The sequence below is a fragment of the Varanus komodoensis genome, unplaced genomic scaffold, assembly GCF_004798865.1.
Source record: "Varanus komodoensis strain SLA01 unplaced genomic scaffold, ASM479886v1 scaffold14_1, whole genome shotgun sequence".
NCBI classification, from domain to species: domain Eukaryota; kingdom Metazoa; phylum Chordata; class Lepidosauria; order Squamata; family Varanidae; genus Varanus; species Varanus komodoensis.
Window position 1 is genome coordinate 25,429,731 of NW_025335438.1, and position 19,593 is coordinate 25,449,323.

A 19,593-nucleotide genomic window follows, 5' to 3' on the forward strand; every position below is an offset into this window, starting at 1 on the left:
AGCTCAAGTCAGAGAAATGGCTAAGGAAGAAGTAGGGCATACAGTTTGAGATGGGATTTCCACTTTAGCCCTGTTTTGAAGAGAGCTGTATCCCACCTCATTAAAACCTTAGGATATAACAGACACAATCCAATACACAAGTTGGATATCCCACTGATATCAAATAGCCTTACCTGTGCCTTAATTATACATTATACTCCAATATTTCAGCCTTATCCTGTGCAGAGTCTAGCACACTTAGCCCATACAAATGTAACTGACCAACTAATTGTATGCAAGGTTAGGCAGAAAATCGGTTATTCTGGCTGGGGCATGCCAGAATTTGTATCTAAATTTTTTAAAAAATCAGATTTATCTAAATTTGCATAAGATTGTGCCTTAATTCTTCTTCATAGGTTTGTAGTCATAATCTCTAAAATGGTTACACAAGAAAATTGTAAACACATCTACCATTATGGTGAGGTTGTCATTAGTACTTGAAACTGGTTCGAATATAATGGTAATCATGGGTTTGCATGCACCCATTCTTCTCTCCCTCTGTTTGTATGTAAAGGGAGGAGATTAAAGTTCCTATTTAAACTTTCAATAAATTGTAAATTCCCATCTCATCTGAACTTTGAAATTGTAGCTTACTATGATTAGTTAATGAAGGCCTGAAACCACAGTCTGATCTAACCACAGTTAGTATAACTACAATTTGCATGCAACAGGAAACCATGATATATTCAAAATTAAAATTGAAGCTTTTCATCTCCTCCCTCATATGGTTTAGTGGTGTTTCTGAAGAGGACCAGAACTGTAGTACAAAGAGTCTTTTTTAAATACTGCCAGAGAGATTTTAGAACTTCAAGATACTGCACAGTATTCTTACTCTATTAACCTCCCACAAATGTTATACTTTCTACTACTGTCAAAAGAACATGAAGTCTATGAAATGCACTCCCCAGAGAGGTCCAGCTGGCACTGTCATTATATGTTTTTTGGCACCAGGTTAAGACCTTTTTATTTAATCAATATTTTAATAAGTTTTAATATTGAATTTTATCATATTTTAATTGCAGCCAGAGTGAGTTGTTAATCAATTTATGTTATGTTAGGTATTTGTATTTTATTTGTGTAAGCCATCCTGAGGCTCTTGCAAAGGACGGCATACAAATATCTTAAATAAATAAATAAGTCCTTCCTAAAAAGTTGTTAAAGTGACACTCACGGGCAAAATACTGCCATGCTGTATATGTTCTTCCAAAGTCTGTTGATCTCTCTAATATCCACAGATCCGGTCGAGGAGAATTCGCAAATTTGATGAGGATATAGGCCACATGAAAGAACTGATAACAAAATTCATATAAAGACAATTGAAATATGTAATGCTAATTCTGTAACTTCTTGAGAAAACAATAGGGCAGATGAAATGGCATCTATCAAAATGGCTACCCTAAGCAGTTCCAGTGGGGTAATACCATGTTTCCCCAAAAATAAGACCTAACTGGAAAATAAGGCCTAGCATGATTTTTCAGGATGCTCATAATATAAGCCCTACCCCAAAAATAAGCCCCAGTTAATATCATCAGCCAGACGGATGGGGAAACATAGTGGTACATCTGCTGCAACACACAATAGATGTACAGAATTATAAAATACTGATGTTCATATATAATTAAATATAAATAATATTATTGACATTAATACTTAAAATAAATTATAATATACATTATAATTGTGTTTGTAAATACCAAAGTAGGTGCCTTTGGACAAGAGGTAAACGCCTATGTGAACAGATGAACTTGAGACTTATTGCCAAATGACCAATAAGAGTACAGACATAACACATGGATAACGTCAATAAGTCGTGTGTTGTAATGGATGTACTTAATGCATGGATGCAAAATGCAAGATGGATGCAAGAAGAAAGAGCTATTTCGTTGAGTACAAGAAAGGAATCGTGGAGGACTCTCAGGGCAAGAATCTTATGGCTGTCATAAGAAAAAATAAGACACACCTGAAAATGAGCCCTAAAGTATCTTTTGGAGCAAAAATTAATATAAGACCAGTCTTATTTTCGGGAAAACATGGTACATTCACTATGAGAACTCTAATATAAGATGCAATGGTGTTTATTGCTTAAAGTCCTTCCAGCAAACAAACTTCTGCAAGTGATCCTATTCCTGCCAAACAGGGATCCATGAGGGATAAGATCATACCATTAGTTAAGCAACACTCCTGACTGAGATATAAGGACCTATTTTTATTTATTTATAAAATTTCTATACCATCATTGGCCAAAAAGGCTCTCTAGATGGCTTACAGCATTAAAACATATAGCTACAGAAGGAAAGAATACAAATTAGACATGATGCAAAGCACATGACTGGCCTTAGTATGCTTGGTTCATGCCCAAATTTCATATGGCCAAGAGCTACACTACAACAGCCACTGGCCCAACTCTCCTGACTCTTCTCCCCCTTTCCCCCCTCTTCCAGATCCTGTTTTCCCTGTTCAGCATCTCCCAGTGTCTAGAGAGGGGATTTCTCCTCAGTTTTCTTTTGCAGCTCGTTTAAGATTCATGAGAGCACACTGTCTTCGAGTTCAAGACTACTGTGCTGAGCCACTCCAAGCTGCTTTTCCTTGCCCATACCACTGCAGCCGTGAAGGAGGAAGCTCCGTAATGCCTGCCTGCTTCTACAGAACATTTTCTTCTGCAATTACCACCCTTGAAAATGGTGGCTTGAAACTTTTAAGTCCTGCATTTGTTTATAAACCTCCAGAATCTGGTCCCTGCATATTTTTCATTTGCATTTACTGTTCAGAATGGACCAATTCACCATACCAAGGACTTTTTTTGGTAAACATACTATAAACATTATCACATAGTCAAATTAAAATAGGTGGTCTGAAATAAATTTGCAGTATTAGAAACCTTGGAGGAAGCACCACAACTGTACTGAACACATATTAATGTGTATTATTGTATAACATAAAAATGACACAGTGAGGTTTGCCAAGGCATGAGTAATGTTAAAGCCTGTGTTGTCAATAGAACTTGAAATAGTTTCATTGTGGTCTTTGAGGATTATGCCATTTGCTTAAGGGTTTTTATGTAGGGTGTGTGCGTGCATGTTTATGTCTTTCTGGATAAAAACTAATCAGCACTTGCTTTATTTTTACAATACAGTAACAGCAAAATAGCAGTCAAGCTGCCCCCAGATAATCCTGTTCTCCCTGCAAACTACCCAGTGGAACATGGCACAGTCATTGCTGAACACAGAGTGCCAGACTGTAAGGAAATGGGAAAAAATCCAAGAAAGAAAAAGAAAAGTAAAAGCAGCAAAACCTCAAACTCATGTGCAAAAGTGGGATCTCTGCGGCATTGGATGTCCCCAACGTATTTCAACATATAGTCTTTGTGACAAGCAAAAAAAAAAAAAAAAAAGACCAACAAAAAAACACCCCTTGTACTTACTGCAATAACACACATTGCACAAGTTCAACTGCAACAGACTTTCTCACTCAGGTACTTTCTAGATGTGTTTCTTTGTTGTCTCACACAGTTGCTGAAAATACTCAGGAAGAGGTTTTGTTTTTTAATAAATTCAATGGAATTTTGTTGTCAGTTGTCCCTGTTCTGTCAGGAGTTATATATGTGGGGGGGAAATGTAAATGGAGCATGAATGGCTTTTCCTTTGCAAGCAAGGCCAGCAGAAAGGAAGAGGAGATATGCTGAAGCAACAGCAATGAACTGTTACTAAAAGGGAAAGGCCAGATATCACAGAGAGGGTGGAAGAAAATGTATGGTAAATCATTAGAAGGATATCAACTTTATGATTTTAAAATGTGGGAAGGAACCAGATGTTGGAGTCATGTTGTGAAGAACACCTTCTCTCAGGAACCAGATTCCAGACAGGACCATTTCTGCCATTTACAACCCTCAGTTCTAAAGAATTCTAAAGATCGTCTATCTTAGACAACCTCCAGCCAATAAAATATGAGAACTGTGCCATGTCAGGTGGTGTTTTGAAGGCTAAGGATTGCATGTACTGGGACACATCTCCTTCTGGATCCATGCTATGCCTTCACTTGCCCAGTTTGAGCTGCATGTATGTCAATATGAATGTCCTTGCTCTCCTTTTCTAGGATCCAGGTTGGGATAGGAAAAGAGGCCTTTCCCCCAGGTCCAGTGGACTTCTGGTCTGTATGTGAGACTGTGGTTTCGAAGAAATTGTAGGTACTGGCACCATGTAGTGTATACCAAACCCCTAACGATTGGTCATGATGGGTGGGGTTTACGGGGGTTGTAATCCAAAACAGCTGGAGGGTACCAGTTTGCCTACTTTTGCTTTAAGCCAATGAAGCAACGCACAAAGTTCAAGGACAATGCCTGTTCTGATAAGAAATCCAAGGTGACTACAGCCAAGGGACATTCACACAGATAGTGCCTTTAGGAGAGGGCAATCTCATACTAGCGGTTCTTCAAAGCTGTGTGTTATAAACCAGCTGTGTAGACAATACTGCTCCAAAACATTTTGTTATCTGAATCAGAGTGCAAAGAGTCTTGCCTTACCATTCAAATACCTGTTCCTGCTTTTATCAGTTCTATACTCCTCTCCCTAAGAGACGCCTGAGGCTGATTGCTTCATCCTACAGGGGTGGCCATGAAAGTGGGGAATGTCCATGTCAAAACTTTCTTCTGAGATTTCATCCTTGTCGTGAGTTGCTTAATAATACAATGATGAGTAACCAGAAAATCAGTGAAACATGGAGACTGTGGCATTGCAACACAGTGAAGGAGGTAAGGTAACTATTTTCAAGGTACTCCCAATCTATACAGGTCTCATAAAGTACTGATCAGACAGGGGCAAAATAAATCAGGAAAAATGTTTTGTTGATCTGAAGGCAAACAGGACCTGAACCTTCCTTGTCATTAATTCATGAGGGTATGATTTGCAGAAGAGAGTTAATGCATAGGATGGGGTGGCGACCTCTTCTCTAAATAGGCAATTCTTTCAAATGAGCTCCCACAACCTTTTAGACTATTTTTTCTTGGAACTAGGGCCAAAGGCAATCAAAGCTAGGAGAAAAATAGAGCTTTGGGACTTGCCAAGTAGCATGTAGTTCAATTCCATCGAATGGCTAATGGCCTTGTAACATCTTTCTAGATACCAACATTCTAGAAATGAAACAAGCACCACCACAGAAGTGGTCATGGGACCTGGTGGTATCCTGTGGTGCCAAATCATGGGATCATTCACTTACACAGCAGAACATTCATGCTTCCATAAATAACCTGAGATGGGTTGAAACTCTAGTCTCCAGAATGGAGCAGGTTAGCAGCATTTGAAGAAGAAAGTTCTGCAGAGGCAAAGCAGTCATGCTGGATGCTGTCCATTAAGAATGCATTTAATCTAATCATGTTCAGATTAACACTGTATAACCCCATAGATTTGACAATGTATAGCACTATAGGTTTGGCAAAGTGTACAAACTGAGACATAGTAAGAGTGATACAGTGAATCTGGGTAAATAATATTTCAATGATCGAGATGTAAAGTATTCCAAATGCATTAAAGCAAAAATGCATGCACACAAACACTTCTACCCCCAAATAAAATTCTATATTCCCCAATAGTCACCAGCTTGAAATCTAACAGTCTCTGGACATACAAAACTTGATGATGTGCATGATATACCAGGATGGGATGTGGCAGGGTATTTCATGTAACCTACAAGCCATAGACCAAGTAGCCATAACTAAATGATCTCCATGAACTTATGTAACCTTCTGTCAGCAGCCAAGGAAGCAGATCATAGACTCCCTTAGCAGTGCATTCCATTGCTTAATTGCTTTGATAATTGGGACAGTTTCCAAACTGTAGCCTAAATCCATGGTCTCTAGTGTCAATTGCACCATCATCTTTCCAACACCCTTTTAAGTATTTCAACATGCACTCTACTGACCTTTCAGGGGCATGTATATAAGCACACTTGTCTGTGCATGCACTTATGCATATGCTTAGTTCATTATCAGGGAGCAACAATGAAAATCCAAATTAATCCCACTGAGAACAGTGATGTAGATAAGCCTGAGCACAATTTGGTGAAACAGTAACAGTGAGATTTTTGAAACATCACATATCGGAGAAAGCAAAGGGGCCAGATTCAGTCATGCACATGGAGGACTTTGAGTGTTTAGCTCTTAAAAGTCTGTGTATACATTCTGCCAGGTTGATGGTGCTGAATTAGAATTACCATCTCTTTTTCTGGCAGAATATCAACTCTATATGGCAGGGAAATATAACATGGCCCTTTCAATGTGCAGAGCAGATGTACCTGCTGAGTTTAACCAGTATGAATTCATGAGAATTTTGTTCAATTTAAATCTGAAAAGAACCTGCCCAAATTCACAAATGTCCTCACCAAGGGGAACAAAAAATGAGATTAAAAACAACTGAAGGTGAGAGAACAACTGGCAGAAGCCAAGAAATATTTTATCACTACTTTAAATTTGCAAACAGGTAGCCAAGAGACAAGGAGCTATGTAAACATCTTTGTGGCTGAAGTGGCTCTCACTAGAAATCTCACTGAGGATTGATGGTCTGTAGTCTGTTGTTGGCATCTGCCTCCAACTGTTCTCTGCTTAATTATTTGTAAACAAAGTCAGAATCAATAACTGGCATGGTCAGGGAAAATGCTTAACAATGCACTTTGAAATGCTGGTAACTAGGAGTATTCCTGTCACAAATGCAAACCAAAGGAGCACTTAATCTGTTCACAATAAGCAGAAGTGGCAGGTTTTGTTCCATGGCTTCCCACTCCAAAAAAGTTCCAAAATCCTACATGTATTGCATAGGAAGGCAGAGAGCCACTTGAAGAGAATTGGAGGAACAGCTCATTTCAAACATGTTTTGTTTGTTTTGAAACCCCTTTCCTCTAATTGTGCACACATATTGACTGCTGTATAAATGGAGCTGATAAATTCCAACAATGCAATAATTTCCCCCTTAGGAAAACAAATAACCAAAAATAAAAACAAATAAGATGCTAATGTCAAGTGGCTAATCTGAGTCAAGTGGATAAAGCCCTGCTTGGGCTCAAGAGCACCACAAAGGCAGCTTGGAAAGCAAGGCAGTAGGGAGAGGCTCTTTGCACTTGAACATCTAGTCCTCTCACAAAGCACCCAGATAGTTTGAGTCTGTCGGCTTGTTACAACAAATCAACAATTTTTAATTGTGTATCTTGTGTTTGCTACTGGAATCTGCCATTCCTCAAATGAATTTTTGGGGAATCCCCATCTCCAAAGCAAGTGTTGACATGTGGGTAGTAGTAGGTGAGGACGCTGTGGGTAGTAGAAATCAGATGCCTAGAGTGGTCCCTTCTATTGCCTCACCAGGGTGAGCCCCTGCTGCTGCTGAAAGTGGAGGAGGAAAGTCCCATTGTGCATTTATCTCACACATCATGTATAATCAGAAGTTAGTACACAAGGACATCTAGATGTTGACTTGCATGAAACTTCCTCACTGGAAAAGACAAGGACCATACCAGTCAAGCATATATGTGTATGGCTGGATATACATGGGTATCATCTGCATAGTACTTTATGTCCCATATAAAATGAGGGACTGAATACCCACAGTTCTCTCTGTTCAGAATTTCCATTGTAGCAACTTTTTGAATAAGACCCAAGTCACAAGGTCTGGATATAGAATGGCTGATAAACAGGAGATGCTACCAAAATCCAAATGGATAGCAGGTTGCGACATCAATGGGCTGGCCTAATGTCATTGCACAACTTATTAGACCAAAGATTCATCAAGTATAAGTAGCTGCCTTTACAGGTTTAAACATACACTTCCTTGTTCTCTTTGTTATCAGATGTCTTCACCAGTTGAGCAGGGTGGGTCGTTTGGGGCCAGAACCTCTCAGGAAGAAATGTTCTGTATTGCAGCTGGCCTTCCTCTCTCCATCAAAATTCTGAATTTCTGCCTGAACCTGAGTGTGCTTATGTAATTCTGATATTAGATCAGACATAATTAATGAAGTTCTAATAAAGGGGCCAGAAGCTCTGAGTGATTATGGGGAGGTCAGAAAAAAGTGGTCAACTCCACTTTGGACTATTTAACATGGATATTCGGCAATTTGTATTTGGTTATGAAGCAACCAAAGGATATCAGTTCCATGATGGTGGAAGTTTTAATAGATATTTATTCTTTTAATAATAATTATTAAGCGTATGTTCCAGCCAACTGACAGACACCTTCAAAACATTTTACACTCATTAAGTATCCTAAACAATAAAGCAATCCAACACTGAAAATATCAAAACATTAATTCTGGACTGAGATTCTAGAGCAGACTGGACAGAGGATTAATTCTTGTTCCATGGAAACTAAGAGGCAGTGAAACCCCACTGCCAGGACAAAGCAAGTGAAAGCTCAGTCATAATATGGCTACTAAAACACTGTAAGAACAGCTTTAGAGTTAAGTCTTGCAAGTCTTGTTCCCATATACACCGTACATATGCTTATGTCTGCCTGTCCTCAAAGTTTTTCCTTTTGTGTTGCATTAATCCATTTTAATTCTCTCCCTGCTCCTCCAAACTGTGTATGTAACTGATAGGTCATAGCATCTTCTATAGACTCCATTTTAACAGTCCCTTCGGGGGCTACCTACATGCTGCATGTATTTCCTGTATGTCTGAATTAACTGTAAATTTTATTTTGATTGCATCCCTCCCCCCTCCATACCTATTTTCTCTGGTTTAGCTTGAGGTCAATTTAAGATTTTGACAACAAATGCAACTTGTCATGATACATAATACAGCACCATCAACATTTCTTGGAAAGGTATGCTTATTAAAACATGACTAGATTATTTACTCTTCAAGAATGCCACTTGTCAAAACATGGTTTGTACAGAAAGATGGTCCTAATAGAAAACAGTTCCTACTGTATTTGGACCACTGTATGACCCATAGACAAAAAACCTGTCAAAGTCAGCATGGAAAGCAACACCCATACTTACTTGTCCTAGATCTAAAGTGATATTGACTTCATCATACTTCAAACCTAAAGAGAGAGAAGGGCTCTGCCACCAGCGCTCTGACCCATCTATTGCATTGGTTATTGGGTGAGCTTTCTTGGGATCAGCAGCATTGCAGTAGTCACAGAACTGGCCCTGAAAAAGAAGAAAACAAATTGATGCAATAATTCGATACACCTGAAGCAGGTTTAGTACTTAAATTGATGCTGGAAAATCCAGGGGTTGGTTAAAGCTGTTTGAGATGCTTAAAAGAGACAGTAGCTAGCCATGCATGATCAGTGGGGAGAAGCAGCTATGGCTGCTTATTTTCTTTGCCCCAGAACCAGCTGATTGTGTACAATGCAATTTGCCTAATTACCCTTGCAGCAAATGAGTTGCCATATTATCCAAATTAATTTGGTGAGGTGAGTGACAGGAGTAGCTTCCAAAACACTCTAGAACCCAGAACAAGCCATAGGTTCTGGGGTGTTTTCAAAGCAACTCCTGCCACACACCTCATTGGGTTTGGATGACATGGGAACCCAAGTACCACAAAGGTAATTCTGAAAATTATGCAGCTGATACCAGGGGCAAAAAGAGAGAGAGAGAGAGAGAGAGAGAGAGAGAGAGAGAGAGAGAGAGGGAGAGGGGAAAGCCTCTATGGATTTTTTTTCCTCTGCAGTGATCATGCAAACATGGTCACTGAATTAACATGACACATTAACCCATCTTGGCTTAAGTTTGGGTTATAAGCCACCCTGACAACCTATGGCCTGTTCTTGTACCTGTTTTACTAGCAATTGGTACTCATGTCATTGGACCCTCTTGGCAAAACCCAGCATGGGTCAACCCAACAAGTTGTTGGGTTGCCAAACAGCCCCCCCCCCCCCCACACACAAAATGTCCAGGCTGTCCTGGAGGATGGCAGTCATAGGCTTTTCTTGATCTTTGCTGCCAGCTGTTTTGGGCCAGAGGAGACAGCAAGGCCTGATTGCTGGTATATATCCCCACCTTTGCCAGCAGTCCCAGGCGCTGGTGGTAGCAGGAAGAGCCACTGCTGCTGGCCAGGTTAGCACCACTAACACGCAACCCCAAGTGCCCTAGTAGCACTTGGGAGCTGCTGCCAGAGGCTTCCCCCACTGCCTGCCACAACAGTGACCCCTTTTGGGAGCATTGCAGAATATGCAGCATGATTGTCGCTGCTGGCTTGCAACTTGGTGGTGCTGATGTTGGCTCTGCCTCTTTGAGATACTTGTATAAGCCGAGAAAGCTTGCCTGAGGAGTTCAGGTTGGAGAGTGGGTCAGCCAACTAGAGAGCTGACTGACCTGATCCTTCTACTGTGCAATCTGCTACGTATTGTGAACCAAGGAATATTTACTAATATTACAATCCGTATTATAATTATAACTGGAAGCAATGTGAGAGCCAAATTAGAACGTGACAGTGCTAGCACAAATGAAAACAAAACAATGAAAGCATCAATTACATAAACATGCAGAGTTATAAAATGATATTCACTACAAAGTTTATATTGAACGTGTATTGGATAAGCTTGGATAAGTGTTTCTGCTCAATCCATCGCTGCCCTAGTCGAATTCATGCTACTTTTTAAAAGCTGGGAGTATAATGGTAGGGGATTCTGAATGGATAGAGGGAATTCAACATGTTTTAGATGAAGCCGAATTCCCCTTGAAGGAGCCAGTTCATAGTTTGGGGGTGCTCCTGGATCCTTCTTTGTCCCTTGAGGCCAAGGTGACCTCAAGTGGGTTGGAGTGCCTTCCACCAACTTTGGATGGTGGCTCAGCTACACTTTTATCTGGGCAGAATTGCCTGCTCTTAGTGATCTATGCTCTGGTAATCCCTAAACTAGATTACTTCAGTGCACTCTACTTGGGGCTGCCCTTGAAGACTGTTTGGAAGCTGCAGCTTGTGCAAAATGTCACAGCCAGACTAATAATAGGGATCAAGGCAATCTGACAATATAACACCAATTCTGTCCTGCTTGCAAATGCAGTGTCTCTACTGAGACACTATGTTCGAGTTCTGGGGCCTGCCTCCAATTGCCACCTCTGAGGGAGGTGCAGTTGGCAGCCACAAAGAGAAGGGCTTTTTCAGTGGTGGCTCCCAGTTATGGAACGTGCTTCCTACTGAGGTCTACCTGGCACCAACCTTACTATCTTTTCAGCACCCAGTAAAGATCATCCTCTACTGCAGAGTATTCAAGTAGCTTCTGGGCCCTGCTAGCTACTAACAGGTTGAATTTTTTTTCCTTTTCCTCCTCCTCCTTCTCCTTCACCTTCTTCCTTTCCTTTAAATTATTTGTATCTATATATGTATATTCACACACCTGTTTAATATGTGGTTTTAAATTTTGTATTGTCAGCTTTTAATGATGTTTTAATATGTTTTTCATACAATGTATCTTTTTTATGTATTTTGTGAACCACCCAGAGAGCTTCAGTTGTTGAGCGGTATAGAAATAAAATAATAAAATTAAATTAAATTAAAAAATCTTATCTATCAACTAAAAGCTATACTTTCTATGGCAGGAAAAGAGATGGAAGAAGTGCTGGAAAAGCACCAGGGTGAGGGCAGTTGGGTGGATTACCTGTAAAATGTGGCCTGACCTCAATAAACTTCTATTATGGGGCAGGCAAGGGACCCCTGGGAAGACTAACATGACAGCACTTAATTGTGTCACACCTTTCCCACCTGGGCACTACCCCTCCAAAGTAGTACAAAGGGGACACTGTGTTTCTAGAGCTACCCCTCCTGCCCAAATCCCCTAGTTCTAGGGGTGAGAGAAGGACAGGGGATGCAAGTTTCCTTATCACCTTCTCAGGGTAAAATACAGTTGTTTGGGGATGCATCTACAAACAATACAGGCTGGATGCAACCTGTGTGAGAGGGGAAGTCTGCTCCTAGAACAGGACTTCCTCATCCTCATCCTCTCATTTCCCCTGTTGCTCCCAGTGCATGCCCCAAACCTGCTGCGGGGAGTTGAAGCGCTATAGAAAACATCTGGAGACACATGGGGTGAGGGTTTGCAGGGGGTGGAAGAAAGTCATACAAGCAGCAGTTTACTCCTGAGGGCAGACCTCCACAATTTGATGCCAGTCTCTTCCTATAGCACTCTCTCTTCCTGAGGCTTTTGCAAAGGACAGCATATAAATATCCTACATAAATAAATAAAAATAGCAGCCCTGCTGGGGCAACAGAGCTAAAGAGTGGAAAGTGTTTAAAGGAGCGGTACACTGAGGAAAATGTTAGGGAGTAGGTTGGGATTGGGAGGAGACACATCACCCATTCCCCTGTCAATCTAAGTGGGCTTTTCCCTCACTCTAAAAAATGAGGATGCAGAAGAGCCAACTTGACTTAATAGAGTCACTTTAAGTTCTGAATTTACCTTCTGTTGGCTTAATAACGGTTCTAATATGTACCTACATTCTTCTGGAAGAACAAGTATTTTAGCTATTTGAAGTACATTCCACAAGTGCTGCCAACTAAGATGGCATCAAAAGAAAAATGAAGTGTTGCATAAAAGCTTCACTTCTGCATCTCATTGGCACTATCTGCAGAATACCATTCAACTCTATGGCTTGTCTGATACAGTACACTGGTCTCAGTTTCAGGAAATTGGAACATTGTCTTGATTTGAGCTGAAATGAATCAAAACAATTCTGCATGTATTAGTAATCTCACTGCCCACATCTCTTTGAGTAGTCATGCATGCATATGAAACAAAGTTCTCAGTCCCAAAATTCACAGCAACCTAAGGAACTGTGACAACAGACACACCCTGCATAGAATCAGTCCAAACCAAAGTGATGTTGGAAGCTCCTGTCAGATCAAAACATACTCACAAGTATCTCAGCAGTCTAGGTCAAAGCCATATCCTCACTCCTAAGGAGTATATTCTGAAGTGCTTTCATAAAGATCCTCATGAACTGTCCTTCTGTCTGTCTTTTCCAACTTGGTGCTCACCCAGGGTGTTTCAGACTACAATTCCCATCACCCCCAGTCAATGTTATCCAGAATGTGTATGTAGCAGAGGTGAAGAATCTATAGCCTTCCAAATATTGGACTACAAATCCCACCATCCTTGACCACTGATCATGTTGTTTGGGGTTGATGGGAGTTGGAATTAAGCATCACCTGGAGATCCACAGATTCCCCACCCTTGCAAAATAAATATACCTACATGGTACTCTAATTCCATGGTAGGCACAAATTTGGCATATGGATAGTCCTCAGTTTGATTCCGGGCATCTCCAGGTAAGGATAGGAAACATTCCTGCCTGGAATTCTGGAGTTCTGGTAACAATTATTGTGCATTATACTGAATTAGATGGACCAATGATCTGACTCAATACAAGGTGACTATCCTTCATAGCTGAACTTTTGGAAGGAATCTAAAAATTGAGAAACTTACTCAGAATTTCCCTTAGATTTTTCAAGGACTATAGGCCCAAATTATTACATCCATTTAAAATTTGGAGTAGACATATTTTTCTTGAAAAATACATTTAAAATCACAATGCACCACAAGGGTAGTGAAGCAAGTACAGCATCTTGGAGATGTCCACTGGTTGATTGTCGTTATCTCAACATGACTATTGTCTGAAATATACATATTTCCCACCTCCATTTTTTGAAGTGGACACATTAATATGCCTGCTTAAACCATCTCCAGTTCCATGGCTATTTAATACACAGTGTCTCCTTTTGTGCAAGTCTATTCTATTTCCATCAAGCTTAAAGTTCACTTGAGTTTAAGAATTGGAACAATGTAATAATGTGTATGCTGCACTGTTATCACATCTAGGGTTGATTTCTCCACCCATTTTTTGGAACCCCTCTTGAACCAAAACAAGGACTGATAAACCACTGAGGTATTCCCGCTATGTGTTTTAGTGAAGCTTTGTTAGGAACAGACGAAGACTCGGCTTGCATTCACATTTATACAAACACTGTATGGGCAGGGTAGCATATTTTTGTGTGGCAGGGCAGATCTATCAAGTAATCTCCCAATACTTGAATCAGGGACATATCACAACTGACCTCTTGCCTAGAATTTCCAGTGCAAATATTAACTCTCCTGTTCTTTCCTATTTGCATATATCCTGAAGAATTATATTAAAGCCACCATCTAACCACAGGCTTTTCATTTCATAAGCAGAAAGAAAAGAAACACCATCACAAAAACAGGACCTTCAGCTTAGTCCACATGTTCTGATTTGCTTCAGTGGAGATGATGGTTAACACAGCCCTGAAGATAAACTCCCAAGAGTTACTGGCCTGCAGGAGGCTGGTGGAGGAGGAGAACAGATCTGTATTTCTATGCCAGCAAAGGAGGCGTAAAGGGAACTTCTACCCTCTAGAGCCCACTTGGTCTCTGCTGAACGCAGAAGCAGCAAAAAGCACACCATTTCTCCTCTGCCAGCCTGTTCACTCATCTGCATGGAATTGCATGTGTTTGCCTTCAAGAAATTCCAGGCTGCCTGTTACAACTGGACAAATGCTTCTTACTTCTCTTATAACTGGAAAGCTGTTGTACTCAGGGCAGGACCTACTATTGGGCAGAGGGAGATGGCAGGTACCTTTCTGCTGTGGTACCCTGTGGAATGAACTTCCGGAGGGAGGGGTTGCCTAACACCTGTGTTGTGCTCTTTCTGGCACTGGGTGAAGAACTTCCTATTTCTGGTCTTGTGGTTTCTGTTTTAAATCTATTATTGCACTTTGATATTTGTACTGTTCCTAGTTTTACTTTGGTTTTTGCTTCTATTTTATAATGCCATTTTAGATGTTGAAGCTTTTCTATTGCATCTCATTTTGTATTTTATGGTTCTAGTTGTTTGAAGGAACATGCAGAACTAATGGTGCACAGCATAATGGATCATTTTGGTTAGAATTATTCTTCTTCTGTCTCTGCCAGACAGACAAGATCCTACAAGTCACTGCCAAAGCACCTGGGGGGAATGTATTTTCTTTAGCCCAACCCTGGAAATGTTGCTTTTTGAATTTTCTTTTTTTCTGTAGCCATAGATGGCTGATACGCCCAGATACAAAAGCTGAATAGGATGACAGCTTCATCATTTCCCTTCCTGAGAGACACCAAATGGATTCTCCATTCAGATGCTTCAGGCAAGAAGTTATTTATGGGGCAGATTATGACAGAGAGCCTGTACTTGTAAAAACCAGCCTGTACATTTGAACATTTCTCCATGACTTGTCACCTGGTTTAGTGGATCATGGTGTAATTCTGCCACACCATAGCCCAACCTTCCCCAACTCCAGGATGTGCTGGACTACAACATCCACTATTTCCAGGTAGAAGTATGGATGGCTAGCTATGATGGGGTATGATGGGATAAAACATTCTAAGAGGACCAGGTTGGGAAAGACCATCTTACATAGCAGAAAACGGGGCTCAGTGACCTAGTCAAGTACCTCAATGGCTACAAACAGGTCAAATGAGCAGTGCAACTTCCTTGAACGTGGAAGAAGGATTTACAGTGCAGGTTTCTTTTCTTCCTTCCAAGTTGTGTGACCTGTTACTTTTGTTCACTAACAGAGTGCTTGGGGAAGAAAGTTCTAGGCATAAATAGCCGCTCTTATTTCAAGCTCTGCTTTTAATTAATTTTGCTGAAAACTAGCACAGAAACCATCAGTGTGCAGGCACAGAGGAAATGGAGTAAGGATGTGTACAGGGATGTGATTTATGATCATTCATAATTTATGATAATTTATGATCGATTCATTACATTTCTATCCTACATTTTTCCTTCAAGGAATCCACGATAGTTTATGTAAACCTCCTCCAATTAATCCTCACAACAACAACCCTGCAGGGCAGGTTAGGCTGAGCATCAGTGCGCTTCATGACCAAATGGGGATAAAAACAGGGATCTCCTGAATTCCAGGTCAACACTCTATCCATTACATGATAGATAGTGTAGGAGCTCAACCACACATTGGCATATAGGTTCTTTTCCTAACAGTCAAAAGAGGAAGCAGCAAGTATTGCCCTATCAACCTTGGGAGCCAGTTTTAAGCCAATACACAGCTGACCCACCCTCCAACTTTTCAACAGATAATTTAAAATAATTTCAATAGTTAATTCAAAATAAATGCTATACACTGGTCTGAATTCATAATAAGCATCCCATGTATCACACACACAAAATAGCTATTCTCCTCTCACCTCATAAACTCACAGCCAATAAAGTGGAATAAAACCCCCATCTCACTCACTATAGACTTAATGCTCCAACAATTGGCTTGTTGAGCAAAGCAAGGCAGTTACGGCAGAAGCGACTCATCCGGTTACAGACAACATCCTGGCAGAGGTCTCTCCTTCCATAATTCATTAACTATCCAGGGAATTATGTGACCTGTTAAAGCAGGTTTAACATAGAAGAAGATCATTAGGGAGTTCAGCCCGTCGCATACATTCGGAGACTGCCAGGGCAGCGTCCGGTACATCCGACTCGGAGGCGAACCTCTGTGCGTTCAGGGGACTGACCCGCAGAAAAGCAGAGGGCAGCCTTGCCATTTACCGAAAGAGGAGCGATTCCCGCGCGTTCCAAAAAGCTCCTCGGCCCTGGAGGCCATCGGCCTGAAGGCGAGGGGCCCGCCACGCTGGGGCACTTTTCTGCCCACCCCCTCGGCGGCGGGCGGAGGTTGCTCACCTGGATGGTCTCGCCCGCAGGCGCAGCCGCGGGGCCCCCCACCAGCTTGCAGTAGAGCTCTCGCCGCGGCCTCCCGCTCTCGTCCTGGCCGCAGGTGGCTGTCGCCCAGATGCTGGCTGCCTCCGCCAGGTTGAAGTAGGGCGGGTGGAGGCTGCTGAGCCCCCGCGCCGCCGCGCCGTCCTCGGGGAGAGCCCCCTGAGCGCCAGCGGGATAGCCGCGGCACCACAGCGCCAGGACGACCCCGGCCGCCAGCGCGGCGAAGGGAGCTGCCGGCGCCCGGCTGAGCGCCATCGTCGCCGAGCTCCCCTCCCGCACGGAGGCGCGTCTGCTGCGTGCGCCCCGGCTGCGCGCCGCCAAGAGGGACGGCCCGGCGGAGATCGCCCTCCCCGCTGCCCTCCGCTCCTGCCCGCGCCGTCCTTCCCCGCCGATTGGCTCGGCAGGCACGAGGAGGAGAGGCGGCGGCGCGTATGGCCCGGCTGCTGGGCCGCCGGCTTCGCAGGATCCAGCGAGAAGACGCAGCCTACATTATGGAGGAGGCGGGGGGAGCTACGTAACGAATTTCTCGACCCCGAGAGGACGGGGTCTCTCCAGGGCCCGCTCCAGGCCAGCCAGAGAGCAGGCTGCACGTGTGGCCACGGGCGCGGGTCGGGGCGGCGCGGGGCGAGGGGCTTCCCGCGCCGGGGTGCGCAAGGGCCAGGGGACCCACTGTGGAGTGATAGGCGAGGACGCAGGCAATGTGCCACCCCCTGCTGGCGTTGGCTTAGAGCAAAGCTTCGCTCTGCGGGTAACTTGGGTTCCCACCGGGACGGCGAGGACGCCCAGCTCCATCTCCCCTGTGGGTGTAAATCCAAGGAAGCGATTCTGCTTCTACCTGGTGTCAGTGAAGGACTGGGTGAGGGCGGCTGAATGTGAACTTAGTTCCGACAGTGCAGGGGGCTTCAGGTTAGTCAAGGGGCAGATCCAGGAAAAGGCATTCCATCTGTGCCCGGTGTGGTTCCACTTCTCCTGAAGACCCAAGTTTACAGTTTGGGTATAGTGCACGTGTGTCAGATCTGGGACCTAGGCAGCAGGTGTCTATGGCTGAAGCATTAGGGCCAGTGGTGATGAAGGGCTTCGCCGAACACAGGAGGGCCAGAGGCAAAGGCAAAGTCAGGAACAAGTGAGGGATAGATCCTCAGCAAGACTTGGCAAGTCCAGCAGCAAAGGCACAATCAGTAAAAGGCAAGGATCAGGTACCTGCCAAGGCAGCGCCAGGCCAGAAGCAAGAACAGGCAGGAGTTAAGGCATGACTGGCATAGAACCACTAAATAGTTCCAGCAGAGGCTCACTGTACTGTAGCAAAGCTAAACAGTGCAAGAAAGCCTTTTATAGATCTTTCCAAAACTCCTGGCTGTGCCACATGATTGCGTTGGCTGCAATCCTGCAGGCACTTGCAGGGTGGACCAAGCTGCCTTTTGCAGACGCATCACCAGGGGGAGCTGTGTCATGGCTGCAGATCCTGACAATTTAGCCCTGAGCCAGGATGCCCAGTCCCAGGAGTGGCAAGAAGTGTGTTTGCCCTGCTGAGTTAGTGGGCCAAGTGTGCTGTTCCTAGAAATGCCTGAAGTGACCAAAGCCAGATTAGTTACATCCCATTTGGACTACACAGGACTATGTTCGGAAGCTGTTCAGCATCTTCAGCTGGCCCAGAAAGCAGCGGCCAAACACATGGACTATTTATGAGGAGCATGTGACTTCCTTCTTTTAGTATCTTCACTGGCTACCAGTATGTTTCTGGGCAGAATTCAAAGTTCTGGTTGTGACTTATAAAGCCAGTATGCCTGTTGCATTAATAGATCTTAGGCTGTGTCCTGTTTAGCAAAAGAATTTGTTTTGTATCTGTTGGACACCGCAGTGTCTTTTTAATAAGGGATTGTCTGATTCATCTAGTTGCCAGGGGTACAATACACTTACTGCTTCTTTTTAATATACGTTTTGGACAACCTCCAGTAGTTGATTATTTTGAGGAGGTGGCTATTGTGCAGGTAGATGTTATGTGCAACCAATCCTCAACATTCACTGATGCACATCTCTTTATAATTAATTTCCTCCTTCATGGAAATTAACAAATGGAATGGAAATTTGATTATCTGTATCGTTTTGACAGCTAAAAAACTGCTATTAAACTATTGGAAGGATAAACACTGACCTTCTATAATATAGTGGATTGAGGCCCTTACAATGCCTTCAATATGTGAATAGGCAATATATAGATGCCAAGTTCAGATGGATACTTGCTTGAATATTTGGTCCATATTGGCTCAAGCCTATGCATAATTGTGAGAAAGTTGTATGCATGCAGGTGCTGCATTAGGGGCTCCTGCTGCAATGAATTGCCCACTCCTAGCATCTCCCAGCCCCCGGAGTCAATCCTTGATGTGAGAGGATATCAGCATATCCAGCAAGGTGCCTTCAAGGATCCTTTCCTTCTTCCTTTCCTGAGACCGCTATTCCTCATGACTATAGAGGGACTACCACTCCATTAAAAGCTTCATTGGCAAATCTTTCTTTTTGAAGGGTCTCAGATCACCTTCCTTGGCCCCAGGGAACCTGAGAGTTTCCAGGTGCTGAACACACCCTGATAACAGTCCAGCAGGCAAAGAGTACTCTATATGATATTCTGTGCAGCACAAGGGATAGTGCCTAAGACCCTGTTGACTTTCCATCTTCACAATTGTGTGTTCAGCTTGTTCACTTAAGCTGGAGCTTATAAGAAGGAGAGTTGACTGCACTGGACTCCTTGCCATGCTCTTAAACTCATGATGGTTTAGAAGTTTCTCTTGATGCCATGCTCTTCCAGTATAAAACAAGAAATGAGAGCCTTTTGGATGATTAAGTGAAAATAATCAA

The 19,593-nt window shown here is 42.8% G+C and overlaps 1 protein-coding gene across 1 annotated transcript in view; it reads right to left on the reverse strand.

Moving 5' to 3' along the window:
* LAMA3 (laminin subunit alpha 3) overlaps positions 1-17,034 on the reverse strand; it is a 152,915-nt gene extending 135,881 nt beyond the window's left edge. The window contains exons 1-3 of the mRNA XM_044424295.1: positions 16,705-17,034; positions 9,016-9,168; positions 1,211-1,328 (exon numbers count right to left, since the gene is read on the reverse strand). Coding sequence (XP_044280230.1) covers positions 1,211-1,328; positions 9,016-9,168; positions 16,705-16,995 — 562 coding nt within the window. The 5' untranslated portion in view covers positions 16,996-17,034. The remainder of the gene's footprint in view (positions 1-1,210; positions 1,329-9,015; positions 9,169-16,704) is intronic.
* Between the last annotated feature and the right edge of the window lie 2,559 nt (positions 17,035-19,593).